At 41.5% G+C, this 24974-nt stretch overlaps 1 protein-coding gene across 3 annotated transcripts in view; it reads right to left on the bottom strand.

Annotated features, from left to right (window-relative positions):
- The window catches only part of OSBPL8 (oxysterol binding protein like 8), a 95300-nt gene that overhangs the window by 68910 nt on the left and 1416 nt on the right, over positions 1-24974 (bottom strand). For 2 of the 3 annotated variants that reach the window (XM_087723415.1, XM_014061927.2), the window contains exon 2: positions 3070-3162. In XM_087723415.1, coding sequence (XP_087579541.1) covers positions 3070-3114 — 45 coding nt within the window. In that variant the 5' untranslated portion in view covers positions 3115-3162. Of the gene's footprint in view, positions 1-3069; positions 3253-24974 lie in introns of all 3 variants that reach the window. The other variant, XM_014061928.2, reaches the window with a different exon arrangement.

The raw sequence follows: 24974 nt of genomic DNA, 5'->3' as shown, positions 1-24974 counted from the left end.
AACTAAAGTTAGAATACAGGTAGTCCTCGCTTAATGACCAGTCACTTAACAACTGCCATGTTCACTTAACAGCAAAAAAGATTCTTTTGGGTTTTTCTCACATGGGGAGAAAATCAGCTGGTGAGGTGGGGGTGAGGGCAGCAAGAGGGACAAGGAGTAGAAATAGGAAACACTGTACTGAATTAATTTTTTACAGCTTATGTTTCAATGATGTTGATAACATGAATAATGGAGAGTTACTACATAATCTGAATTTTCTATATGGAATGTTCAAGTTCTGAATATGTAAGCCTCGTGTTTTTTATTCTGTTCAATGATTTTTATTACTTGCAGAGCCTTTGCATTTTCAGCTATTAAGAGTACAGCAGTCTGCTGAAGTTCCTTTCTCCAGTTTTAAAACAATGCTCACTTTCTTCCAGCTTCCCTAAATATACAGTCATGTGAAAAAGAAAGAATACCCTCTTTGAATTCTATGGTTTGTTTATGAAGACATAGTAAAAATAATCTGATCCTTAGCAGTTCTTTAAAAAAGATAAATACAAGTTCAAGCAAACAACATATGATATATTACACTATGTCATCATTTATTTTACGAAAAGAAAGCCAATGGAGAAGCCATTTTTTCACAGCTGTATAGTCAGTATACATAGGTAAATAATAAATAATCTATAAAACTGCCTTCAAATATTTATTTTAGCCTAATAGGTCTTTTAGTTACAGCTAATTTTATTAACTCCACTGATTATATGAGGTTTCACATAAGAAATGCTCTATTTCATTGTAAAAGACTCATCTCCATAAGAAAATCTTTACTTCCCATGTTGGTGTCTTGAATAACTTTTCAGACATGATAAGACACGATACATCTTTAAACCTTTTCTACATTTGAGATATGACTGTCATCATTCAAGGAAAAGTAAAAAAAACCTTTTCACTAAACTTTTCCCAACAATTTTCATCCCTAGCCATCTTATAAATATCCCATAAAAATTATGAGTATTGAAGGGAAGCCATTGTGGATTACTTTCATATTTAATAGTATATGGTGTCAAGAAAGAAACATTATTTATAAATATTGAAGCTGTAAAAAGATTGTTTGATTTATTCAAGGGGATTCCAATTAAAATATACTCAAATTCTAAATAATTTAAGATTTTTAAAAAACGAATTTTGCAAGTTTGAATTCCAAGTACATAGTTTGAAATTTCTTAAGTCAAATTTCAAGTGATAATATTTTTTAGAGACTTTTATCCTGACAAAAGCAATAATTTATCACTACAGTTCACACGCAGATTTAATTTTAGTCTAAACTACTGAAAACATTCTATGCAACACAGTACTGGAAGACAGATCAGGCAATGCTAAGCTTAAGACAGATAGGTAATTAGAGCATATAACAGTGATCTGATATGAGGTTCAATGGATACTAGTATATCTTCTGAGCAAAGTTTAAAAAGCCAGATGTCCATCTTAAAAATGCAAACTACCTTTCTGTAGACTATTTGAAGGATCCCACTTTCCTGAATGAATACCTGACTTCAGGATCAGTCATAGAGGTCTTGCCTATCTACCATTAAAATCTGTTTGGACCTTTAGTGAAATTGTCTCATTGATGTGAAATACCTTATCATGGTAAATAGGTATGATTTAAATGAAATATTAAAGCTTTCAACTTAATATTTGCTATTCTCATCAACAATTTTCCATCTATTATAGTAAGATGTTAAGTGGAGTGCAAAATGGGGCACTATGAACTCTTGCATTCCTAAATATAGCTTACTAACGGATGAAAAGGTGGAGAAAATGCTTAACAAATCTGCAAAACACAAACCAGCTGAGTAGCCCACTTCCTCTCCCCCAGTCCAGGCACCAAACTGCAAAGACTGAGGATCACTGGCCTATTCGGAACTGGGCCACATGAGCGATGGGGCTGGCACGTGTGCTCACGCTTACACATCTAAACTTGCACAAGTCAAGCTGCGCGCACGCACACATGCACATCAGCCCACTGTTCACACAGCCCAGTTCCCCTCTGTTCTCCAAGCCAGGCCACCAAGTCACAAAGGTTGGGGACCGCTGACTTAGAGAACACAGGAATAAAATTCAAGATGATCTTAACTGGTTAGAAAAATGATCTTAAAAAATTAGTAAATGAAATTTAACAAAGATGAATGTAAAATTCTTTATAAAAGAATTTTATAAATGCAATTCAGCATTAAAAGTGTTCTATGTCCCTGATGATCACTACCTGCCAATATGAGTGCTGCCACATTTTGCACCAAATGTAGTCTTCCAGGGGTTTTTAAAGGCAGCTCTATGTAGTAGACACTGCAATAGTGATGCAAGTACATCACCTATAAGATGATAAAAGCACAACACACTCTTGCAAGTTTATTCTGCTATATGTAAGGCTACTATTGGCACATTAACTGAAGCTGAGCAAAAGATTTCCTGTTCATGGCCTATACTGAGCCATATACCAGTAATTTTGATTATAGGACAATCTCTTATTTTCAGACTTCCTCTCTTCGGTGTAGTGCCTCCTCTAAGAGACATAACAATGGATCCAGCTAAGAATCATAATGGACAAATGAAAAGACCTCAGTTTTTACTCAGTGAACATACTTATAGCCTCGAGATTGATTTGCGAAATACCGTTGCAATAATTATATTTGGAATTCACAAGGAATTCTTTTACAACCAATAGTTCAGGCTTTGCTAGAAGTTCTCCAAAAGGAATTTTTGGAATCAAGTTGAGTTCATTGCCAAAAATAAATCCAGTAACATTTGAGAAGATCCAGTTAAATACTTCTCCCCCTTTACTTGTTGTATAAAATCAACAATTTTATGAGATGCATGAATAAAATATGCCTGCTTTGAATGGAAGAATCTTAACACAGTTGTGGAACTATTTTGAACAACAACATAGAGCGCTTATCTAAAAGTAGACCTTGGTTAAAATTAATTATAGAAAGGAGTATACTGTAGTTTTGTACACATGATATATTTTTGGAAATTCCTTCTCTATGGATGTATTATTTGCCAACTACTTTGTATGAAATTACTCACCGAAGCTCTATCAGAGTCCCCCTCAAATGAAGAAGCAATTTCCATCCTGTGGGCACAACTTTCCTTTCCATTAAAGTACTTTCATTCTTCAGTCTATCAAAAAAAGGAGGGAGGGAATAACTGTGAAGTATTTGATAGAGAAAATGAAGCTTCTTTGAAGGATAATGGCGTAAGAGATCCCACCTAAAAAAGATACAGATGTATAATAAGATTTCCTTCAAAAAGGCAATGATACGACAATGCAAATAACATTCATTTTCTAATTGGGAAGACAATTAACAGGCTTTTGTATAAATTTTCATTTCTAGAGCTTGCTGATTCTGAAGGGTCCAATTAGATTAATTAAATGGATTACTTGAATATCTCCAAAGTTTATTGTCAAAACTGCAAACAATTCATGCAGAAAGCAGCTGGTTGTCTTTCCATCACCACCACTTAAATTTTCTCTTTTCTGTCTTCCCACACCCACATATACAACAGCCAATTTCCTGCCTACCTCCGAACTATAAAAAAAATGTTCCAAGGCATTAAGTAGAAAATGCTATTTTAAAGGGTAGGTGAGAAAGTTAAAAGGGACTATTGCTTTTGGATGGTGAGGAACTCTAATCCTAACCCCACAGAGAGAGCTTAAAATCCAGTGAGTTTCTGATTTACTTGGCAGCATAAAATCAATCAGGATGAGTCCCTTTTTCCTGATTTAAATCTTATTACACTTTATCCTAAAAGAAGTAAAAAGAGACAGGATGATTTTTAAAAAGGTTAAAAGCCCAAGAACTACACATTCCTGGAAGCAATGTATCTCTTTTTATGTTGCAGACCCATTTCTGGGTATTTATGAGTATGTCCCCAATTGGTTAGCTTATTTATTAAGGCAGTATCTTGTGCAAATTTATTTAGGATTAAGTCCACTTAGCTATAAAGGAATTAATACTGAAATGTAGGATTCAACTGCCTAACTGTAGTGTATATGTGCTTCAAATCCTATAGTAGTGAGATTTCCTCCAGAATAGACATATTTGCAAAGAGGAAGAGGATGAGTGCTTAAGTGGCCTCAGCAAAGCCATTATAGTGTGGGAAAAAATCCAACTTAATTTAACTATATGAATCCATTATTTCTGATTCTGATGTATGTCATGTTTATGCATGACATGCTATTAGCATTTATAAGTAAAAGCTTTCTAAGTGACATCACCATTGATGATTCTGCTGCATAATTTTCAACTTTATAATATTAAACTGTCATCCTCATCCTCCGCATATGCATATTTTAGCTTGTTTTTTTTATTTGGCCTAATACATATTTATGTCATTATAACATTTTTAAGATATGGATCATCATTTATAAGCTAGTAATTGCCAACAGGTGAATAAAAGAGGAACAAATTCTAGTGCTATAATTGGGGCATCCATTTCTGTAAAATTTAAATAATTTAAATATATAAATTTGTATAAATAAAGTGAGTAAAAGTTTCATTTTATTACCGTACTAGTATTTTATTGCTAAGTGATTTGTCTCTTAAATAGGGGTTCTGGAATGTTTTTGTTGGTGGCCTGAAAAAGTTTTTAAAAAGTCCGCTAAATGTTGGAAATGTCATCGGATACCTGGTTCGTATTATCATATGTGGTGATGCCCAAAAGCAAAAATATATTGGACAAAAATACATACATGGTTGAAAAAACTGATAAAGCAACATACAGATTGAAAATCAGAAATATTTTTGTTGGGCATTTTACCTGATAAGTATAACAAGGGGAATATATATTTAATTTTACATGTATTAACTGCAGCTAGAATTGTACCCTGTTTCCTCGAAAATAAGACCTCCCTGGATAATAAGCCCAATCGGACTTTTGAGCACATGCTCTAAAATAAGCCCTCCCCCGAAAATAAACCCTCCCTGAAAATATTGCAACCCAGCAGCAGCCATGAGGTGACTATGCTCGCCGCTTCCTGCACCTCAAAAATAATAAGGCCTCCCTGAAAATAAGTCCAATATTTCAGGGGGGGGGCAAAAGAAAATAAGACCCTGTCTTATTTTCGGGGAAACACAGTAGTTGCACAACAATGGAAAAGTAAAGAGATCCCTACAGATGAAAATGTGATTCAAAATATTAGAATGTGCCGAAATGGATAGACTAACACTTACAATTAAGGAAAAGAAAGAAAGAAAGTGAATACTTTTTGACATGGGACTTATTTTATCAATGGTTAGCTAATAAAAACAGAAGTTAGAAACATGTAAATATAAGAAAAGGACTCATGATACAAGGGAGTAATTGGGCGATAGTTGCTTGGTTCTGTGTCCTTTTCTGGATCTTTCATTATCAAATATGTTCAATCAGCTGTTAACCATTCTTTGCTTGTTGCATTTTGAAGTATTTCATCAAATTGAGTGGCCATGCGATGATGGAGGCTGGTAGGTGTTTTAGCCAGTATCCATGCAGTTCATCCAGGCCAGGTGGATTCCAGTTCTTGACCTTTTTGCTGTTTTGCAACCATGTCAGTTGTTATTACAATATTTTCTATTTTGTTTTGTGTTGTTTGTTGTTGAATATCTTTGATCCAGGAGGCAGTTTTGTTGTATTCCACTGGGTTTTTCAGAGTGGACACTTTCACAATATTGTTTTATTCGTCCTTCGTATCCTTCTATTTTCTTTGCTGTAGCTATTACACACTGTTTTAGTTCTTCCATGATTTCCGTTATTGTTTTTTTCTCCAGGTTATATTTTTTGCATAAATTATTTTTCAGCTTTTCATTCTTTAGTTTTCCTTCTTGCAAGTATTTCAAATTGCTGACATCTCCTCGTAGTTTTCTGATTTTATTTTCAAGTCGAATTTTCCACTTTGGTGTTTCAGTGGGTTTCTTTTTTGGCATTTTATAACCTAATTCTACAATTATAATGGTGGCTGTGCTGTACATTAATTGATTTGTTTCACGTAGTGTGCTGGATGGGATGGAAGTTAAAGACCATTGGCTTACCTGAAGGGTCCTTCTCCGTGCACCGCGGGAGAGTCCAAGCAATGGGTTATTTCAGTCTGCTTGCCCTGGACTGAGAAGTCTTTTCCCTGGCCACGCCTCCTTGCGTGGCTACGTTCTCCAGAAAAAATAGAATAGTCTAGACCATGAGGATGACATAAAAGGAGATCAAGTTCAAGGCAGGAGACAATGTCACCACGTATCCCGGGACAAACTGGGTGGGTTGGACTCTCCCGCGGTGCACAGAGAAGGACCTTTCAGGTAAGCCAATGGTCTTTCTCCTGTATACCGCTTGGAGAGTCCAAGCAATGGGACATACCCAAGTTACTGTCCATCGGGGCGGGCAGAAAGAAGGTCCCGGGATTCATTCGCATGAACAACCACCTGGAGCACTCTCCTGCCAAAGGCCGCCTCAGCCGAGGCAAATACATCAAGCTTGTAATGTCTGACGAAAGGAGAAGGTGAAGACCATGTGGCCGCCCAACAGATCTCCTCGATCGAAGCCTGGGAGGCCCAGGCCACTGAGGTGGCGGCGCTCCTCGTAGAGTGGGCAGTGATGTTACGTGGAACCACCCGAGACTGGCCCTCGTAGGCGGAGGCAATGCATGCCCTCAACCATCTTCCCACGCTGGTGGAGGCGACCTTCTTGCCCAGAGAACCAGGCTGGAAAGATATGAACAAGGCCTCAGACTGACAGAATTCTGAGGTCCGGTGGAGGTAGACCTTCAGGGCCCGCCGAACATCCAGTGTGTGACAAGAGCACTCACGCGCATGGGAAGGGCGCGGGCAGAAACTCGGCAAGATGACTTCTTTCCTGATAGCCAACACCTCTGCCCGCTGTATCTCCGAGTTGGCGGCCTTGTCGGTTCGTCAGGACCTTTGCATTGTTCATCCCGACAGGATCGTTTTACGACTCGATCCTTCCTTCATTTCGAAGGGCAACACCCGCTTTCATAGGGCACAAGAAGTCATCTTGCCGAGTTTCTGCCCGGGCCCTTCCCATGCGCGTGAGTGCTCTTGGCACACACTGGATGTTCGGCGGGCCCTGAAGGTCTATGAAAGCGGGTGTTGCCCTTCGAAATGAAGGAAGGATCGAGTCGTAAAACGACCCTGTCGGGATGAACAATGCAAAGGTTCTGACGAACTGACAAGGCCGCCAACTTGGAGATACAGCGGGCAGAGGTGTTGGCTATCAGGAAGGCCGTCTTCAGCGTGAGGTGACGAAGAGAAATGGAACGCAGAGGCTCGAAAGGTGGAGCGGTGAGCGCTTGGAGCACGATGGACAGCTGCCAGGTGGGGTATTGATGGATGGCGGGCGGACGTAGGTTCGAGACGCCCTTCAGGAAACAGCGTACCCTGGGGACCTTGCTGAGAGACAAGGAAGGATCCCCGGACCAGACAGTGGACAAGGCCGCCACCTGGCGCTGCAGCATATTCGGGGACAACCCCTTCTCAAGGCCCCCTTGCAAGAAGTCCAAAACACAGCACACAGGAGCAGTAACTGGATCCATGAGACGGTCCTCACAGCATCTGGCGAAGGAGGCCCACGTGGCATCGTAGATTCTCGTCGTGGAGGGACGCCGAGCGACTTGTATGGTGCATACCACCTCCTCCGAGAGACCTTCGTTCCTCAGCAGGTCCCCCTCAAGTGCCAGGCGGCCAACTGCAGCCACTGGGGTTCCGGATGGACAACGACCCCTTGGTGGAGGGAGACCTGACTCGGAGGGATCCACCACGGAGGGGACACCGACAGGCTGACCAGGTCGGCGAACCACGATCTCCGGGGCCAATGGGGAGCCACGAGAATCACTTCCGCCTCCTCCGCGATGATCTTGGATAGGACTTGCGGCAGGAGAGGAAGAGGAGGGAAGGCGTAGAGCAGACCCCGGGGCCAGTGGCAACGCAAAGCGTCTGTTCCTTCTGTTCCCGGGGTCAGAAATTGGGAGAACCTCTCCAGTTGGGCGTTCTTCCTGGTGGCGAAGAGGTCTATCAGTGGCAGACCGAACCTGCAGGTCAGGCGGCGTAAGAGGGCCGGGTCGAGTTGCTACTTGGCAGGGTCAGTGGTAGTCCTGCTGAGCCAGTCCGCGCGGATGTTGTCAATGACCGAGATGTGATTGGAGCAGATGGACTCCAGGTGGCGCTCTGCCCAGCGGCCCAGTGCTTCCACCTCTGCCATCAGCCGCTTGGATCTGGTGCCACCCTGGCGGTTGATGTGCGCCTTGGTGGCCACATTGTCCATCATCAGGACGTGACGTCAGCGAATCGACAGATGGAAACGACGAAGGGCCAACCTCACCGCCCTCAGCTCTAGAAGATTGATGCTGCAGTGGGACTCCGATGCAGACCATTTGCCTTGAACTACGAGTTGGCCCTGATGCACTCCCCAGCTGGAGAGACTGGCGTCGGTGGTGACGACCACCCTATCGGGCTCCCTGAAGAGGTGTCCCTTGAGGATCGCAGGCGATGTCCACCATCGGAGGGACCTCTTCACGGTCGGAGGGACGGGAATCAGCATGCTCGAGTTGCTCCTGTTGGCTCTCTGGTGGGGCAGAAGTAGCCACTGCAGAGCCCTTGAGTGGAGCCGGGCCCAGGGAACAATCGACAGGCACGAAATCATCTTCCCCAGCAACTGCAACAAGGGAATATGGAGATACCCCTCCTTTAGATCGATAGAAGTCAAGAGGTCTCCCTGGCGGATCCCCGCCAGGATGGACTGGAGGGACTGCATCTTGAACCTCCGGTAAGCAATGAACCGGTTGAGATTCTTGAGGTCCAAGATGGACCCCCACCCCCCGAGTTCTTGGGCACCAGGAAGAGGATGGAATAATATCCCCTCCCCTCCTGCCCGGGGGGCACCTGCAATAGCATTTATCTCCAGGAGGTGAAGGACCTCCTGGTCCATCTGCTCCCTTTTCACGGGACAGGAGGGAGTGGGGCACCTGATGAAGTTTCTGGGATGAAGGGAAAGGAACTCCAGGGAGAGGCCCTCCCTGACGGTCTGAAGCACCCAGGCGTCCTCCGCCATCTGGGCCCAACGGGAGGCGAACAACTGGAGTCGACCCCCTATAGGAGACGACATCAGGGAGTCACTTGGACTTGCGGAAAGGCCTATTGGAGGCCCCACCGCGGTTGAACTTACGGAACCCATATTGCTGCCTCCCCCTGTCTCAAAAGGAAGACCTCTCCTGCGCCCTCTCCCCTGACTGGCCCGAGGGTCTGTTGGAAGGATTAAAGGCGGCAGATATGGAGGGCTCGGAGGCACGAAAGGATTGCCTTCTATGGTAGTGGGAGGATTTGTGGTCCTGCTTTTTGGAAGTAGAGGGCAAGACCTTCCTCTTGTCCTTGGACTCTATGAGGAAGGGGTCCAACACCTCCCCGAACAGCTTGGCACCCTTGAAGGGTGCAGCGGCCAGCTTCCATTTGTGTTTTTGGTCTGCCTGCCAGTGGCGGAGCCAAATGAGGCGTCGGGAAATGACATTCGACGCTAGGGCTTTGGACGCAAATTTGGTGGCATTAAGTGAAGCATCCGCAGCATACTGGGCTGCTGCAACCGTCTTAGCCACGTCCTGGTGAAGACGAGCATCATCAACCGGGAGCTTGTGTTGGAGTTCCCGCAGCCAGATCACAACAGTCCTATTAAAGAATGAGGTGGAGGAGGCCGCTCTAATGGCCCAGGCCGCCGCAAGATGGGTCTTGTGGCAGGCCTTCTCCGCCTTTTTGTCCTCCGCTTTGAACCCTTCTAAAAGGTCCGCGTGGAGGGGTGTGTTAGAGGTGAGAGCCGTGATAGGAGGATCCACCTCTGGCAGGACCAAGAGGTCCTCCAGGGTGGGCTCCATGATATACAGCAGTTTGTCCACCCCACTGGGGGAGGATGAGGTGGCTGGTTGACTCCACTGACGTTGTATAAGATCAAGGAAGAGTTTGGGAATTGGTACCAACTGCTGGTGGGAAGGAGGAACCTTAAACATGGCAGCATTGTGATTCACTGGAGCAGCCCCTGGTGGGGCTGGAGCTGGCGTGGGTTTAACCCCTTCTCCGGTAGCCACCTTCACTTTGTGTAGGATTGATTTGAATAGGCTGGGCTTGAAAAGGCCCGAAAAGGCTGGGGCGTCGGAAGGGAGGTCTTCATCATCAGACATCTGAAGGAGATCCTGGCCAGGGTCCTCAAGGGCAGAGGCCTCACTGACCTCGGAAGACTCAAGAGAGGGGTGGCGCACACGCTTTGGCGGGGGAGGGCCAGCCTGAGCAGGCTGAGGAGGGCCTGAGGATGGAAGTTCGCGCTTCCACATGACAGCCTCGATGCCCTTTGCAATGGCCCTGGCCACCACCCCTTGCATGTGAGGGGATAACTCGAAGTCAGAATCCGAATCCATATCCAGATCAGCAGGCTCCTCTTGAAGAGGAAAAGGACATGCAGGAGGGTTGGACCTGTAAGGTTCCACAGGGGCTGGCCCCTGGTTATAGGACCAGGAAGGAGTTGGAGAAGAGGGAGCCAAGGATCTCCCATTTATTTAGGAGATAAATCCTGCGACTCAACCTTCTCGGCCAACAAGACCGCGGGGTCCTCCCTGGGAGGGGGCAGGGCTGAAGATCCCCCAGGAGTAGAAGATGGGGGGATTTCCTTCTCCGCCAAGCATCTAGCCCTCTCAAACTGCTTCTCAAGGGCCCTCTGGTGCCTTTCGGCATCCCTAGCCTCAGCCACAGAGGGGATCTTGGGGTGTTTACCCTGGCTGACCACCCTAACCCTGCCTGAACCATCCTCCATAGCGGGGGGGGGGAAAGCCTCGCTTGGAACCTGCAGGGGACCCTGTCTACCAGCGAAAGAACCTGAAGTAGAGGGATCCATGGTGAATGATCACACAGGTAGAACAGACAAGTGCAGGGAGGTGGCAGGAGAACTGGAAGCTCTGACTGGCTACTCTGCAACAAAGGAATAAAGAGGAAACATAAATCACAAAAATCACATGAACATAAATACATGGTACAGAGAGAGAGTGCCAGAGAGAGAGCAGAGGGGGTGGAGGCCAAGGGATCTGCAGTGCAAACCACAAGATTAATCGGGGAACCAAAGGAAAACCCAGGTGCCTGCGAAGAAAAAGGGGGGAAATTTAAATTGCCAATCATGCAGGCCCCGGGAGCCTCTCTGAGCCAGAGTGCAGGCCACGGATAGCACTGGCGCTAGCGCTGCATGGCGATCGATGATGATGGCAGAGGAACAGTTGAGGAATAGTTGAGGACCCCCGCTGTACCCCCTGTTCACCCAGCAGCTGCCCGATGAGATGGAGCTGAAGCGGTGGGCCTGGGCATAAAAGGGCGCAGAACACCTTCGCCCAAAATGGCCACTGCAACAGTGTGGGAGGAAAGGAGGACGAGCGTGGAGCGAATGCGGCTAAAACCGCTGGTCTCGCTCACCTCCGCAGCAGGTTAGGCCTTGCTGGGACCAGAAACGAAAAAACTGCGATAAAACAACAAATTATGGCAAGCGCCGCCTTGCTGCGAGTCCTAGAAGCCTCACCGCCGATCGCCGCACCCTTAAAAGGCAAGCGGCAGGCCTCCGAAGCTGGCTGTGAAAACGCGGCCTGAAGAGCCCTCCCCCACTCACTGTCTGCCTCCCAGCCTCCGAGAGGCTCAAATGCAGCAATCCAGGCTGCTCAGGGACAAGGAAGAAAGAGGAAGAAAGGAAAAAAGATTTAAAAAGGGAAAAGACCAGAATGGAGAGTCCAAGCCAAAGGGAAAAAAACCAAGTAGCTGGAGCTCACAGAATTCAATCCGATTGGGCTGGACTGAGAATTTTTTCTGGAGAACATAGCCATGCAAGGAGGCGTGGTCAGGGAAAAGACTTCTCAGTCCAGGGCAAGCAGACTGAAATAACCCATTGCTTGGACTCTCCAAGCGGTGCACAGGAGAAAATGTTGTTCATGGCATTTACCATATTTTTTGGAGTATAAGATGCATTTTAGTTTTTGGGGAGGAAAATGAAAAGAAAAAAAATTATGCCTCTGCATGACTTGGAATACATGGTAACAAGGCCAGCCAATTAATAGGCATTGCAACTAAGTCAGCCAATGAGGGCTATTTGGACTCTGAAACACTATTTGCTGTGTGAGCAACAAGGAGACAGGAAGGAGCCTGGTTTAGCTGAGAGCTGAAAGTGAAATTGCTTGTGTTTTGCTTGTATTTACTGCTACCTTGGAAAACCTGCTTTTGGTGTTGTATTGTATATTATTATTATTTTGAATCCTGCTGAATCAGTTGCTTGTGTGTGCTTTCTGAATGCGATTGCTGCTACAAACTCTGACCAGCAGCATTAGCACTTATTGCAGCCTGATTCAGCACAGCTGATTGGTGGGTGGATCAGACAGCCGGAATACCCCCAATCAGCTGTTCTAAGCTGCAGGGATTGCCACAGACCATCTCTTCCTCCATGCCTTATGTTTTTGGCCTCTGATGGGGTGGATACATTCAGTGTATAAGACACACCCAAATTTTTACCCTCTTTTTTGGGGGGAAAAGGTGTGTCTTCCGGAAAATATGGTAGATCTTTCACTCATTTGCTATGCACTTAATGAATGGCCAGCAGTCTTTTTCTTTCTGTGTTTTCTTTGAAGTGATTTTCAATTTTTTTCTTTCAATATTTTCACTAGATCATTTAGCTCTACACTTTTGAGTTGTTGCACAGGAGGATCTTCATCCGGTTTATTGGTTTCTTCCGCTGGTTGGCCAGTTTGTTCAGGTGTTGGAACAATTTCTTCAGCTTGTTCATCATTCCTTGTTGTTTTCTTTTTAGCCAATGTTTCTAAATGTTGCATTTCCACATCTGTAAAAACTTTATTATGGATGATGAAACGTCTTTGATCCATGAATCGTTGTTCAGTTATGTCATTTTTCAGGTGTTTTGTCTTCCACAGTTGCATCATTCTTTTTTGAAATCCCCTGGCTGTTGGTTCTGCCTGGTAGTAACATTTGATGATTTCGCAATTTTGTTCAGTTGCCCAGATTTTGCGCTTTTGTTTCAGTCGCTTTGCAATTGCATGCCCTGGTTTCCCAGTAGTAACAACTGAGTCCTTTAGTCCAATTTTCAACAGATGACCAGGAGCCATATCATCTGATGCGGACCTTATTGACCCGGGCAACTACTGATCCGGTGTAGAATTTTGTTGTTTTCCTCTCATTATTGGTGATCAGTGGTGGCTAAATTACTACCGATTCGAAGACAGTAATCCCATAACCATAGGGACATAGCCATCCAAGCCCAGCCATGGCAGCCCAGCTGCTCTTTGGTGACAGGAAGGCAGGGTCAGGTATGGAGGAGAGAAAAGCAGCCCAAATGCCCTCTGGTGGTGGTGGTGGTGGTTATTATTATTATAGAACTAATACCAATCTAACAAACACTGTTGTAAACACTTTGATTATTATTTCCTAAAACGATTTGTACGCAGAAAACACACTGTTTAACTGAAAACGGAATTTTTATATGTTATAACATTTAATTTTTTTTAAAAAAAAACCTTGTTCTAAATCTAGAACAATGCCTTCATCTTCAGCAATTTAAAATGTATGGATTTCATGTTGGTTGGAAAATTCTGAGAGTTGAGGTTCATACATCTTAAAGTTGTTGAGGATGAAAAATATTGTTCTGGAATATTAACAGTAAATGCAACAATTAAACAGAAGGGAAGTAAGGACACAAAGAAACCAGAAAACCTCCTGCAGCAATCCATCTACCTTGCACACACCATATTTTTTTCAGCATATAAGATACACCAGAGTATAAGACGTACCAAGATTTTGAAGAGACAAATTTTTTAAAAAAGCAGACCACCCCAAAACAGGCCATTTTCCAAAAAATGGGCCTGTTTTCTTTTTTTAACAAAGGGCATGAATAGCCTTTAGGAGGTTTGTAGAGTGCTCCTGGAGGAGGGCAAAAATGAGCAAAAAATGGCCCACTTTTTGTGAAAAGGGGCCATTTTTTGTAAAAAAAAAAAAAAGTGCATGGATAGCCTCTAAGAGGCTTATAAAGTGCTCCTGGAGGCTGACAAATGTTTGCAAAAAATGGCCTGTTTTTCGCTCATTTCTGCCCTCCCCAGCCCCCAGGAGCACTCTATAAGCCTCCTAAAGACTCTGCACGGCCATTTTGGTGAAGGGGGCGGGGTTTCAGGAGGTAAAAAGTGCTGTATTCAGTGTATAAGATGCACCCAGATTTTCAGCCTCTTTTTTGAGGGAAAAGGGTGCGTCTTATACTCAGAAAAATACGGTACTTCTTTTCATGCAACAATACAATTAAATTTAGTAAAACATGATTTATAACTACCCAGATAATTAATTATAAAAAGGAAAAGGAATAAATGAAGCAAGTTTGTTTTTCCGTCATAAGAATATTTATTTCTCCCATGCTCTTCCCAATTCTTGTTATATTAATACTAGGAATTATTTCTGTGGTATAAAGGAATAAAATAAATGTCTCCATAGCACATAATGCAACAACAACAAACATGAGCAAAAAGTGGTTCAGTAACACTTCCTTTGTTAACTTGCTATTTCAATTTCGAGCATCCTGTTTACTGACTTCAAAAGTTGACTGCTATCTGCAGTCATAGGAAACTGAAATGTATGACATTCTCTGTATCAAACAATGGTAATACCAAAGAGCATTTAATATACTACACTATAAACATATTTTGCATGAATCATATGTTGATAATATTTAGTACTACAGCACAACATTTTATCCCAAACTTTCCCAATATCCAAAGAAATTATGTTACATAATCTGTTTCATCGTGGCAATCATGGTGAAAAGACAGATCACAGCAGGAAATCACTGCATGGCAAATGAACAAAAACATGCTTATGACCATCTGAGTAGATTAAAAACAGACTACAGTAATACATTTCTTAGGAGCAGATTTTCCCTTCCCAACTAAAAGTAACTACTGCAGTTGCAACTGAGATGTCAGCCTTTTAATCCAATAGAGCAGTAAAATGAAGAGAAAATATTTTCTCTTGTCTTTTGAATATCTGGCCATATAAATTTGCTGATATAAAATAGCTATGGCTGTCTTCTGTTCAAGTCATTTCTGTAAGTTCTCCACTATATCAACTATCACATAGTTGATATAGTGCTTTTATTTCCTACTTCGTGCTTATATTTCCTACTTCTTAACAAAACTAAATTATACTATAAAGGGGCAGATAATTCAAAATGCACACTGTATCCCATTTTGGAGGAAAAACACAAATTAACAAATTATCAGTCATTAAACTAATAATTTATCAGTTTAATGACTGATGAATAAACCACAGCTTTAAACATTTATGAATGTTTAAAACTGGTTTATTCATTAATGAATAAACCACAGCTTTAAACATTTAGTGATTTTGTTTAGGTAAGAAATTGCTAATACTGTATTCATTGGTTAAATGGGAAAAATCATGTATATATTTTCCTGAAAAAAAATCACTTTGTGTGGGAGCAAGGATTTATCTTACCTCTGTGACATATCTAAAACAAATAATCCTATTTATGAAAGTAGGCATTCCAAATGTTCCATGCAACATTGTATATGGCAGGGGTGTCAAACTCAAGGCCTGGGGGCTGGATCCGGCCTGCGGGGTGCTTAGATTTGGCCCTTGAAGCGACCCTGGAAGGAGCAAAGGATTGGCCCGCAGTGCCTCTGCCAGTGAAAACGGAGCTCAGGAGCGGGTCCTCCTGAGCGGGTCACATGCGGGTCCTCCTGAGCTCCATTTTCGCTGGCAGAGGGTTGCAGGAGGCTGTTGCAGCTCTAAATGGAGCTTAGGAATCCATTTTCTCTTGTAGAGCACTTGGGCCACCACAGGTGCACCAATATGAATGACGTCAAGCTGTCCATGCCCCTATGCCCCCCCATCCATACTCACTCCGCCCCCTCCAAGGTCAAACCCAACCCTGATGCGGCCCTCAATGAAATCGAGTTTGACACCCTTGGCGTATGGGCAGCTCTGTTCCATGTGAATTGAATACCGTATTTATCGGCGTATAACACGCAGTTTTAAAACTAAAATTGGAAGCTTAAACCCTGCCTGCGTGTTATACGCCGATCTCAGCCTGGCGGCAGCGTCACACAGACTGTGGAAGGAGGGGGAGGAGGAGGGAACCAAAGAGAGCTTTTACCGAGTCTGCGCCCCACAGCCAGGACCGTCCTGGCGCCTCCAGCCGCGTTTCTTCCTGCAAAGCCATTCGGGCAACCCGAGAGTTCCGCTTGACGCCAGAAGGGCTTTGCAGGAAGAAACGCGGCGTTTCTTGTGTGTGTGTGTGTGTGTGTGTGTGTCTGTCTGTCTGTCTGTCTCCGCCATCCCCAACCTCTACACCTTGCAGGACTGCTGCGCCTTTGAGAAGCCGGGGTGGGGGGGAGAGGGGGACGGGAACGACGCCTAACCCCCACCCACACAACCCGGTCCCCGGGAATGCCGCTCCCGCCGTTCAGAAACCGAGGGGGAGAAAAGTTCAAAAGCCGCCGGAGCCAGCTGGAAAAGGAGCGACTTTCCCCATTAGCCGGCGCCCTCCGCCAATCCGCAACAGCCTCGCAAATTAAAAACCGAAGGAAGGCGGCGAGCTCAGCCAAGCGCGGCCAGGCAGCCAGCGGCGCGCACCGGCTTCCCCGCGCAGGGAACTTCTCCGGCGGCTGGGGGGAGGCCGTCAAGCGGAACTCTCGGGTTGCCGAGAGTTCCGCTTGACGCCAGAAGGGCTTTGCAGGAAGAAACGCCGCGTTTCTTCCTGCAAAGCCCTTCGGGCAACCCGAGAGTTCCGCTTGACGGCCTCCCCCCAGCCGCCGGAGAAGTTCCCTGCGCGGGGAAGCCGGTGCGCGCCGCTGGCTGCCTGGCCGCGCTTGGCTGAGCTCGCCGCCTTCCTTCGGTTTTTAATTTGCGAGGCCGTTGCGGATTGGCGGAGGGCGCCGGCTAATGGGGAAAGTCGCTCCTTTTCCAGCTGGCTCCGGCGGCTTTTGAACTTTTCTCCCCCTCGGTTTCTGAACGGCGGGAGCGGCATTCCCGGGGACCGGGTTGTGTGGGTGGGGGTTAGGCGTCGTTCCCGTCCCCCTCTCCCCCCCACCCCGGCTTCTCAAAGGCGCAGCAGTCCTGCAAGGTGTAGAGGTTGGGGATGGCGGAGACAGACAGACACACACACACACACACACACACACACACACACACACACAAGAAACGCGGCGTTTCTTCCTGCAAAGCCCTTCTGGCGTCAAGCGGAACTCTCGGGTTGCCCGAAGGGCTTTGCGGGGAAGAAACGCGGCTGGAGGCGCAAGGACGGTCCTGGCTGTGGGGCGCAGACTCGGTAAAAGCCTCTCTTTGGTTCCCTCCTCCTCCTCCTCCTCCTCCTCCTCCTCCTTCTTTCTGGAGCCCCTTCCTCAAAGATTTGGTACCAAAGCAATGGCGGTGAGGAAGTTGTGTCTTTTGGATTTTGCACTGTTGTCTTTTCAATGGTTCTCAGACTGGTTGAACCTTTAGCAGCTGGGGTGATATTCTTTACTGTTAAGGTTACAATTGGATGTGTTGGACAAATCTTAAAAGATGAAACTTTTATTAAAACGTTTGACTTAACTAAAAACGTCTTCCTTTTTCTTCTTCTTCTTAAATATGATTTATTTATTTATTTTTACTTCAGAAGTTTGATGACCGTTGTACAAACTAATCCAACCTAAATGTAGAGGAGGAGAAGAAGGGGGGGGATTTAAAAAGAGCAGAGGAAAAAGAAAAGAAAGCATGAAGAAAACATAAAGAAAGGGATGGGAGGGAGGGAAGGAAGGAAGGCACTTTATGTTGAAACAGAAAATATTATATAAGGAAGAAAATGGAAATAACTTTTTGCTCAAAGAGGTGTTTTTTCATTTCATATTTGCCTTTTAAGAGGAGTTAATGTTATAATTCATGTTCTAATGTTATAAATTTTAATCCAACATTAAGTTCCGAGCTTCCAAGTCATTTATTTTTAATGAAAAAAATTTTTACTCAAATTTTTGTGTTAAAATGGGGGATGCGTGTTATACGCCGGTGCGTGTTATACGCCGATAAATACGGTAATAACTGTCTTCATTATGAAGCCTACTTTGCTTATGTAAGCTCTTTTCTTTATCATGAAGACCACTTATCATTTTCCATAGAAATCACCGGTATTTTTTAAAAGCATCTCTAGTTATCATTCCTATTTAAGAAAAAGTTATGATTTTTCATAATAGTACAGGAAATATAAACCAATTCTCAGATTGAAAAAATGAACTGGGAAATTACTATGAACAAGCTTAAAGCAAATATTAGAATCATTAACACTTTTTGTTCTAAATAACTTGTTAAATTGTTAAAAATGGTATAGTGGAATTCATTTATAATACAAAATAAAACTGTTGTAGAATAATTTTTCTGGATAAAATAGAGATTTGTCAGTCCTCTTGAAATTAGCAAGAAAATTTGGTTTTTCTTTAATTTACATCAAGTCTTACCGATTTTGTTTATCTTCTAAAGAAATAGACTATGAGAAATGTGAACTTAGGAAAGGAAAAGTTTTTCTTAAGGGAAAATTTACTAAATTGTATATTAGATACAACTTTGCAAAATTTGCAAAAATCTGTTTAAAGCAGGAATAAAAAAGAATTAGAAATCAAAAAAATTATAGACTGCTATCTTGTGATACTAAGCATTGTAATCTAAAAATGAATAAAGTCTTAAAAGGCCAAATACAATTGATAAAATTAATATGAGAAATATGCAAATAATATATATGATAAATAAATTACAAAATCTATTAAAATCTATCTGCATATGCAGAATTCCCAATTCAAATAGTAATTCTAGAAGCTTGACTACCCAATCAATATTCAGAGACAAGTTGAATATTCTATTAGTGATCATTACATCACAAGTTAAAAGAAGTATCTCTTAATAAATTATATTAGTTGTCACTACATCATGTTAAGAGTAGTATCTTGAGAATTCATGTGAATTGATAAGATGTTTTATAAGGGAAAAACTGTCTTTTTATAATATGACACATTACTAGTATCAAGAAACTGAGAGGTCAGAAAATATCTATAATTACTACAAACTAGTTGCTAACCAAATCATTTATTGGCTAACAATACCTAATCAGAAAATAATAGTTCCAAGTCCATTTTTATAACTGTCAGCAGCACAGCAAATTACATCAACTTCCCTAGTAAACAGCTGTAGTTTATGCAATCTCATTACAACAGGTTACCACATTGCTTACATTAAACACAAAAAATTCTCTAAATTCTGATGTATGACACATACTCTATGCTTGGAACAAATAAACTTAATTTTAAGATTAGTAATGTACATTTACAAGTTTTCTGAATATACAGATTCCTCTTTCTTTCTTAGAAATTTTGAGATTCTCTGAGAACAAGCCTTTCCTGTGTTTTTAATAAAAGAAAGAACTAAGTTATCAGGTATAACAAAATCACAGGACATAGTGACAATCACTTTTCTTAAATTCTGGTTAATGTTGCATAAGGTCTCCAAAGCCCTGTCTTACTCAAAACATGCTCATTCTGTTTTCTAATTTAAAGATTATCATGCAAGCAACTACCCACCAGCTAGGTGGTTAGGTAACCCTAACTTAAGTGATAACATTGTAGCAACATATTCAAGATACTCTGGATCTCTGTTTCTGAATCTGTGCATGTAATATTAATAACTTTATAATTTTACCCGGTTTCCCGGAAAATAAGACAGGGTCTTATTTTCTTTTGCCCCACAAAATATGGCCTTGGGCTTATTATAGGGGGAGGGCTTATTGTTTTGGGGTTGCTGGGCAGCTGCTCCCTTGCGAAATGGCTTCCGAAGAGCCGGGCACAGCCTCAGGGGCGAAGCAGCTATGAGGTGACCACGCCTCATGAGCAACCGCCCGGCAAACCCCCTCTCCAGCCGGGCAAAGGGCCATTCACTGACCTAGGGGGTATCCCTAAGGTGCCAAGGCACGTGGCGCTCTGCCCGCTCTCCAGCTCCCACAGCTTGGCACATTCGGGATAACCCCTAGGTCAGTGCATGGAGCTCTTCCCGGCTGGAGAGGGAGGTTGCACAAGTGGCTGTTCCACCCCCGCCGCACTACAAACATAACTTCTTCTCCGGCTTCCAAACTCCAAAACTCAGCTTCCAAACTTCCAGCAGTGGCCGCTCTAGGAGTGCGCTCTATGGTTGTGGGCCAGGTGCCGGACAGAAAGTCTTCCGGACAGAGAGTCTTCCATGAGAAAATTTTGGTGGTCCGCAGAAAAATTATTTGCATTTTTTAAATATTGCGCTAAATATTATTTATCTTTTTAAAAAATTCATATTAGGGGTCTACGGGATTTAAAATTATGAATTTACTGGTCCCTGAGGTCCGAAAGGTTGGTGGCCCCTGTCTTATATAACTGAATAAACAGCATGAACCATGCTTCCCCTTTGAAACATTGTTATATTCTGATACTGAGGAAGCACATATTCTCTCTCACAGCCCCTGCCCTGTGGAGTACCATGCCCACCAGAGATATAAACAGCGCACACTCTTCAAATGTTCTATAAGTCTCTTGAGACCAAACTTTGTTTCTAGGAATGTGTTAGGGTGCTTATGGATATCCTGCTAAATCTTCTGTGAATCTTATTGGTGTGGTTTTGTCATGTTTTTAAAAATATGTATTTTAAATATTGTCAGCTATCTAGTTTTTAGAATTGGGTATCTTCAACATCCAATAAATTAAATTATATCAAATTATATTACATCAAATTGTGCAGATTATATACCTGAAAAAGAAAGTATCTTTTAATTATGAGTAAAAGGAGCATAATATATGAAGCAATACCATCTAAATTGTAGTGGGTATGTACAAAAGAAGGAATTTTTAAGATGATGATAATTCTATGTTATACTCTCATGACTAATGATAAAAAAACAAAGATGGAAAGAAAATTGCCCAATATTGTGAATGAATGCAGTCAGGGATGGGGATACTATCTTTTAGCTTGCATGTGGATTGCAAGGATGAATGGGACACAGATGATATGGAAAAAAATGATTGAGTGATTCACAAAACTAAGAATAAATAAGAATATTAATAGATTCAGATCTGTTTAGTAAAAGGTTTTTTTGAATATCTAATTTTAAATATAAATCTACACATATACATTGCAAATAAATGAATGTAACAGCATAACTGATTGGACTGTTTTATGAAAGATAGATAATTAATGAAGGATATGAGGGAAGTACCAAGTTCTGAATATGGGCAGACAATTACTTGGTAATGATAGAGTATGTAGGAAGAAATAAACATTAAAAAATATTTCTGAAAGAATGAATGTCAGAAAAGAAAGTATGAGTCCAGAATGAAAAACATTAATTTGTTTCCCTTGAAGGAATGGGAAAGTTGATTTAAAGAAAGATATGGAAACTTGTTGAAATAAAGCAAAAATATTGCAAAGTACTACACAAAAGTGTAGTGTCATATTTTTTTAAAAGTGTTCGATGGCTCTATGAAGTGAAAAAATGATGTGGGTGGGGAAAAAAAGTATTATTTCTGCAAAAGATCAGTATTAAAAATTTGTACATAGAAAAAAAACAGAATCAAAGTTGTTTGAAAGGAGGTTAAAAGGGCTATACAAGGAGCAAAGAAAATTAGAAGAATGAAAGTAATGACAGGATTTTAGATGAAACTGAAATGAGAGAATGGCAGATGGACTACTTTATAGAGATTTTGTATGGGAATGATGGTGATATATTGAAGAGTAACCACATTCCTAGCTATATGTGTGTGTGTGTGTGTGTGTGTGTGTGTATGTATGTGTATGTGTATGTGTATGTGTATGTGTATGTGTATGTATGTATGTATATATATATATATATATACACATACACACACACACACACACACACACACATAATACATGTGGCCTTAATGTTTTTCAACATTCTCATAGCACTTGAAAACTGCATCTTTGCCAGAAAATTGAAAACTATTATCATTGTTTTCTTATACAGGTAATCCTCAAATTATAATCACTCATTTAGTGATCATTCAAAGTTAGAATAGCACTGAAAAAAGTAACTTACAACTTATGACCATAACAGCATCTCCACAGGCATATTATCAAAATGTGGGCATCTAACAACCAGCATGTATTTTCCATCTGACTTCCAACAAGCAAAGCAGTGGAAAAAGCTAGATTCACTTAATGACCATGATTCATTTAACTGCAGTGATTTGCTTAATAATCATAGCAAAAAAGTTGTAAAATTAGGCATGACTCACTTAACAACTGACTTGCTTAGCAACAGAAATTCTGGTCCCAATTGTCCCAAAAGTTGAGAACTACTCATACAAATGGAAAGCTAACAAGAGTATGAAACTTACAGGGAAATTAATTAGTTTGCTCATTGTACTTTGGAAGTTCTCTGGTAGACTCCTCCTTTCATAATTTTTCATTAGCAAATATTGAGAAGTACAGTGCAACTTCATATTCTAGTAAATAAATCATAGTATGTGCCTCCCTCTTACAATTGTTCTATTGTAGAACAACTACAATAAGGGTACTATGCTAAAAGTATTAAGAGAATTAAATACAAATATGTCTTGGGCAATCATTAATACCACAGAAGAAACAAAGAAAATATCGTCATTGGACAGAAAAAATTTTTTTGCAATTCATTTTAATAGTATAAGTACTTTTCTCTGGAATTTTCTCTTTTTCCCTTTCATTTTTGAAGTTATATTTAATCAGAAAAATAAAACAATAAAAATAATAACAATAGTCTGATTTAAAATTGTAAGGACACTCTAGAAAACCAAAGAATAACCAATGTTCAGCATGCTGTTATGAGAAATCCTATAATTCTCAATGCAAATCCTTAAACAGAAAGATACACACGCACACACACACCTATTTTCCACTAGGCAAGATTATTAATGTAACAAAGCATATGTATTCAATAAGAAAATTTTTTTTATCTAACTATTATACAGAAGACATGGCATTTCTAGAATTATTCTATAAATAAAACAGATAATTTACATTCCATTAAAATATATGTAAAACTTCCAGAAATCATATCCTTATGATTTTAGTTGTATGGACCCTTTTGTATAATGTTTTTAATAATTGAATAGTAAACAAAACAATGTTTCTAAGAACTCTTTTCATGTACTGCATAGAACGATGCAGTTTAAAGCCATACATGTGGAAGATGCTAAACATCTGTTAGATTCTGAAACAACTATATGGTCTTTGAAATTACAAAACATAATACAATGGAAGTAATATCCTTTGCTGAATTTATTTATTTTGTTATGCAATTATTCCACTTCAGTTAAACCAAATTGTGAAGCAAAAATTGAAATATATAAAAATGAAGAACTTCCAAATATGAGATTTCTTAATCACTTCAACATAATCTTGTTTATAATCCATTTAACTACAGTTTCTGATCTAAGTTAAGAATATCTTTCATTAAAAAAATCACGAGAGATTGCACTTATTCTCAGGGTTAGTGAAAGAGAATTAATAATAAATGGGAGAAACCCAGTGCTTGTGTCTTGCTAACACGGCAAGCTCTAAAGACTGCCACTTCTATTTTTACTTTTTCTCATTACTGCAAGACTCAATTTCATTTTATTCTTTCATCTATTACATTTATCTTTACATTTTTAAATCTGACTATCATTACATGCAGAACTCAAGACTTACATTAACATTACTGCATTACAATTTTCTCTAGGGGAGGCGGAATCTGACTAAGTTAGAAATTGTACCATTTGTAGTAACCCACACACATAATGTTCAATTGTCATGGTAAAGAACAATTAAGTACAAGTGTATATTGCTCTTCTAGTCCAATTGCTAGATCCGTAATAAAGCTCTTTCATGTTACATTTCCAGATAATACAATACAACTCTTAGCTTAATGGCTAAATATGGGCCTCTTGGTGGCCTCCTTCAACCCACTCTAGCCAGAGGAGAAAAACATGGGACAGGCAAGATTCAGGGTTTCCTTGTATTCCATACTATTAGACAGGATGTGAGCAGATTGCTGCTTCAGAAAAAGAGATAGGAGGCAGCATCTTGACCAAGTCTTCAAGAACTTGACTGTGAGGTATGATTCCTTGCATGAAGGAGGGCAGAATGCCACCCTCACCCAAATAGCAGGAACAAAGATGCACTCCTGGTACAGCTTCTGCAAGCCCCCCAATGCTGTTTGGAACTGCAAAATTATCACTTCAAGGCTCACGTAACACTCGGGAGCTATGCTCCCTAAGCACAACACTGCCCTCTCTCTTTTCTGATACTAAATTACCACTTCCCCCTATAAATTCCAAAGGGGTTGGTCCCAGTTTCTATTCTAGAATAGTCACTTCCTAGAGATGACAGACCTCTCAAAGGATTATGCTCAGATTTTAAACCTCATAGCCTCCTCTCCAAACCTACACACATCCTTGTTAATTATCACCAAAAAACACCAAAGCCATTGCTGTTTTCCCCGTGCACTATATTTTATTAGTATTCTTTTAGTCTGAATTTTATTTAAAGCAATCAAAAAGTGAGCTGGATTTCCCTCCTTATTAGAAGGTGACAAGTAAGAATAAACACAAAATCTTTTTTTCTTTGTAAATTCTCAATATCATTTTTATTTTTTGATGGAACTAGATATAATATTCAGGCTGTGTTGTTTCTTCTGAGGGGATAAATGTTGCCACTTTACATGATTACATTCAAGTTTTTAATGTTTTCCAACAACAATCATACTGAACATTGGTCTTGTGGCTAATGAAAAAAACACAGCTAGATAAGTGGCCAAAGTGAAACAATGAAACTGTAGGTCTGTTTAACAATCAGTGTTCTTTTAAAAGCGTATTTAATGAATTTATCTATTTAATAGTATATAGTGTGATG

Source organism: Thamnophis sirtalis, unplaced genomic scaffold (genome assembly GCF_051295495.1).
Source record: "Thamnophis sirtalis isolate CommonGarterSnake01/CBP01778 unplaced genomic scaffold, rThaSir2_p1.2 scaffold_9, whole genome shotgun sequence".
Classification (NCBI taxonomy): domain Eukaryota; kingdom Metazoa; phylum Chordata; class Lepidosauria; order Squamata; family Natricidae; genus Thamnophis; species Thamnophis sirtalis.
Note: the sequence above shows the minus strand (reverse complement) of the source record. Positions and strands in the feature narration are given on the sequence as shown.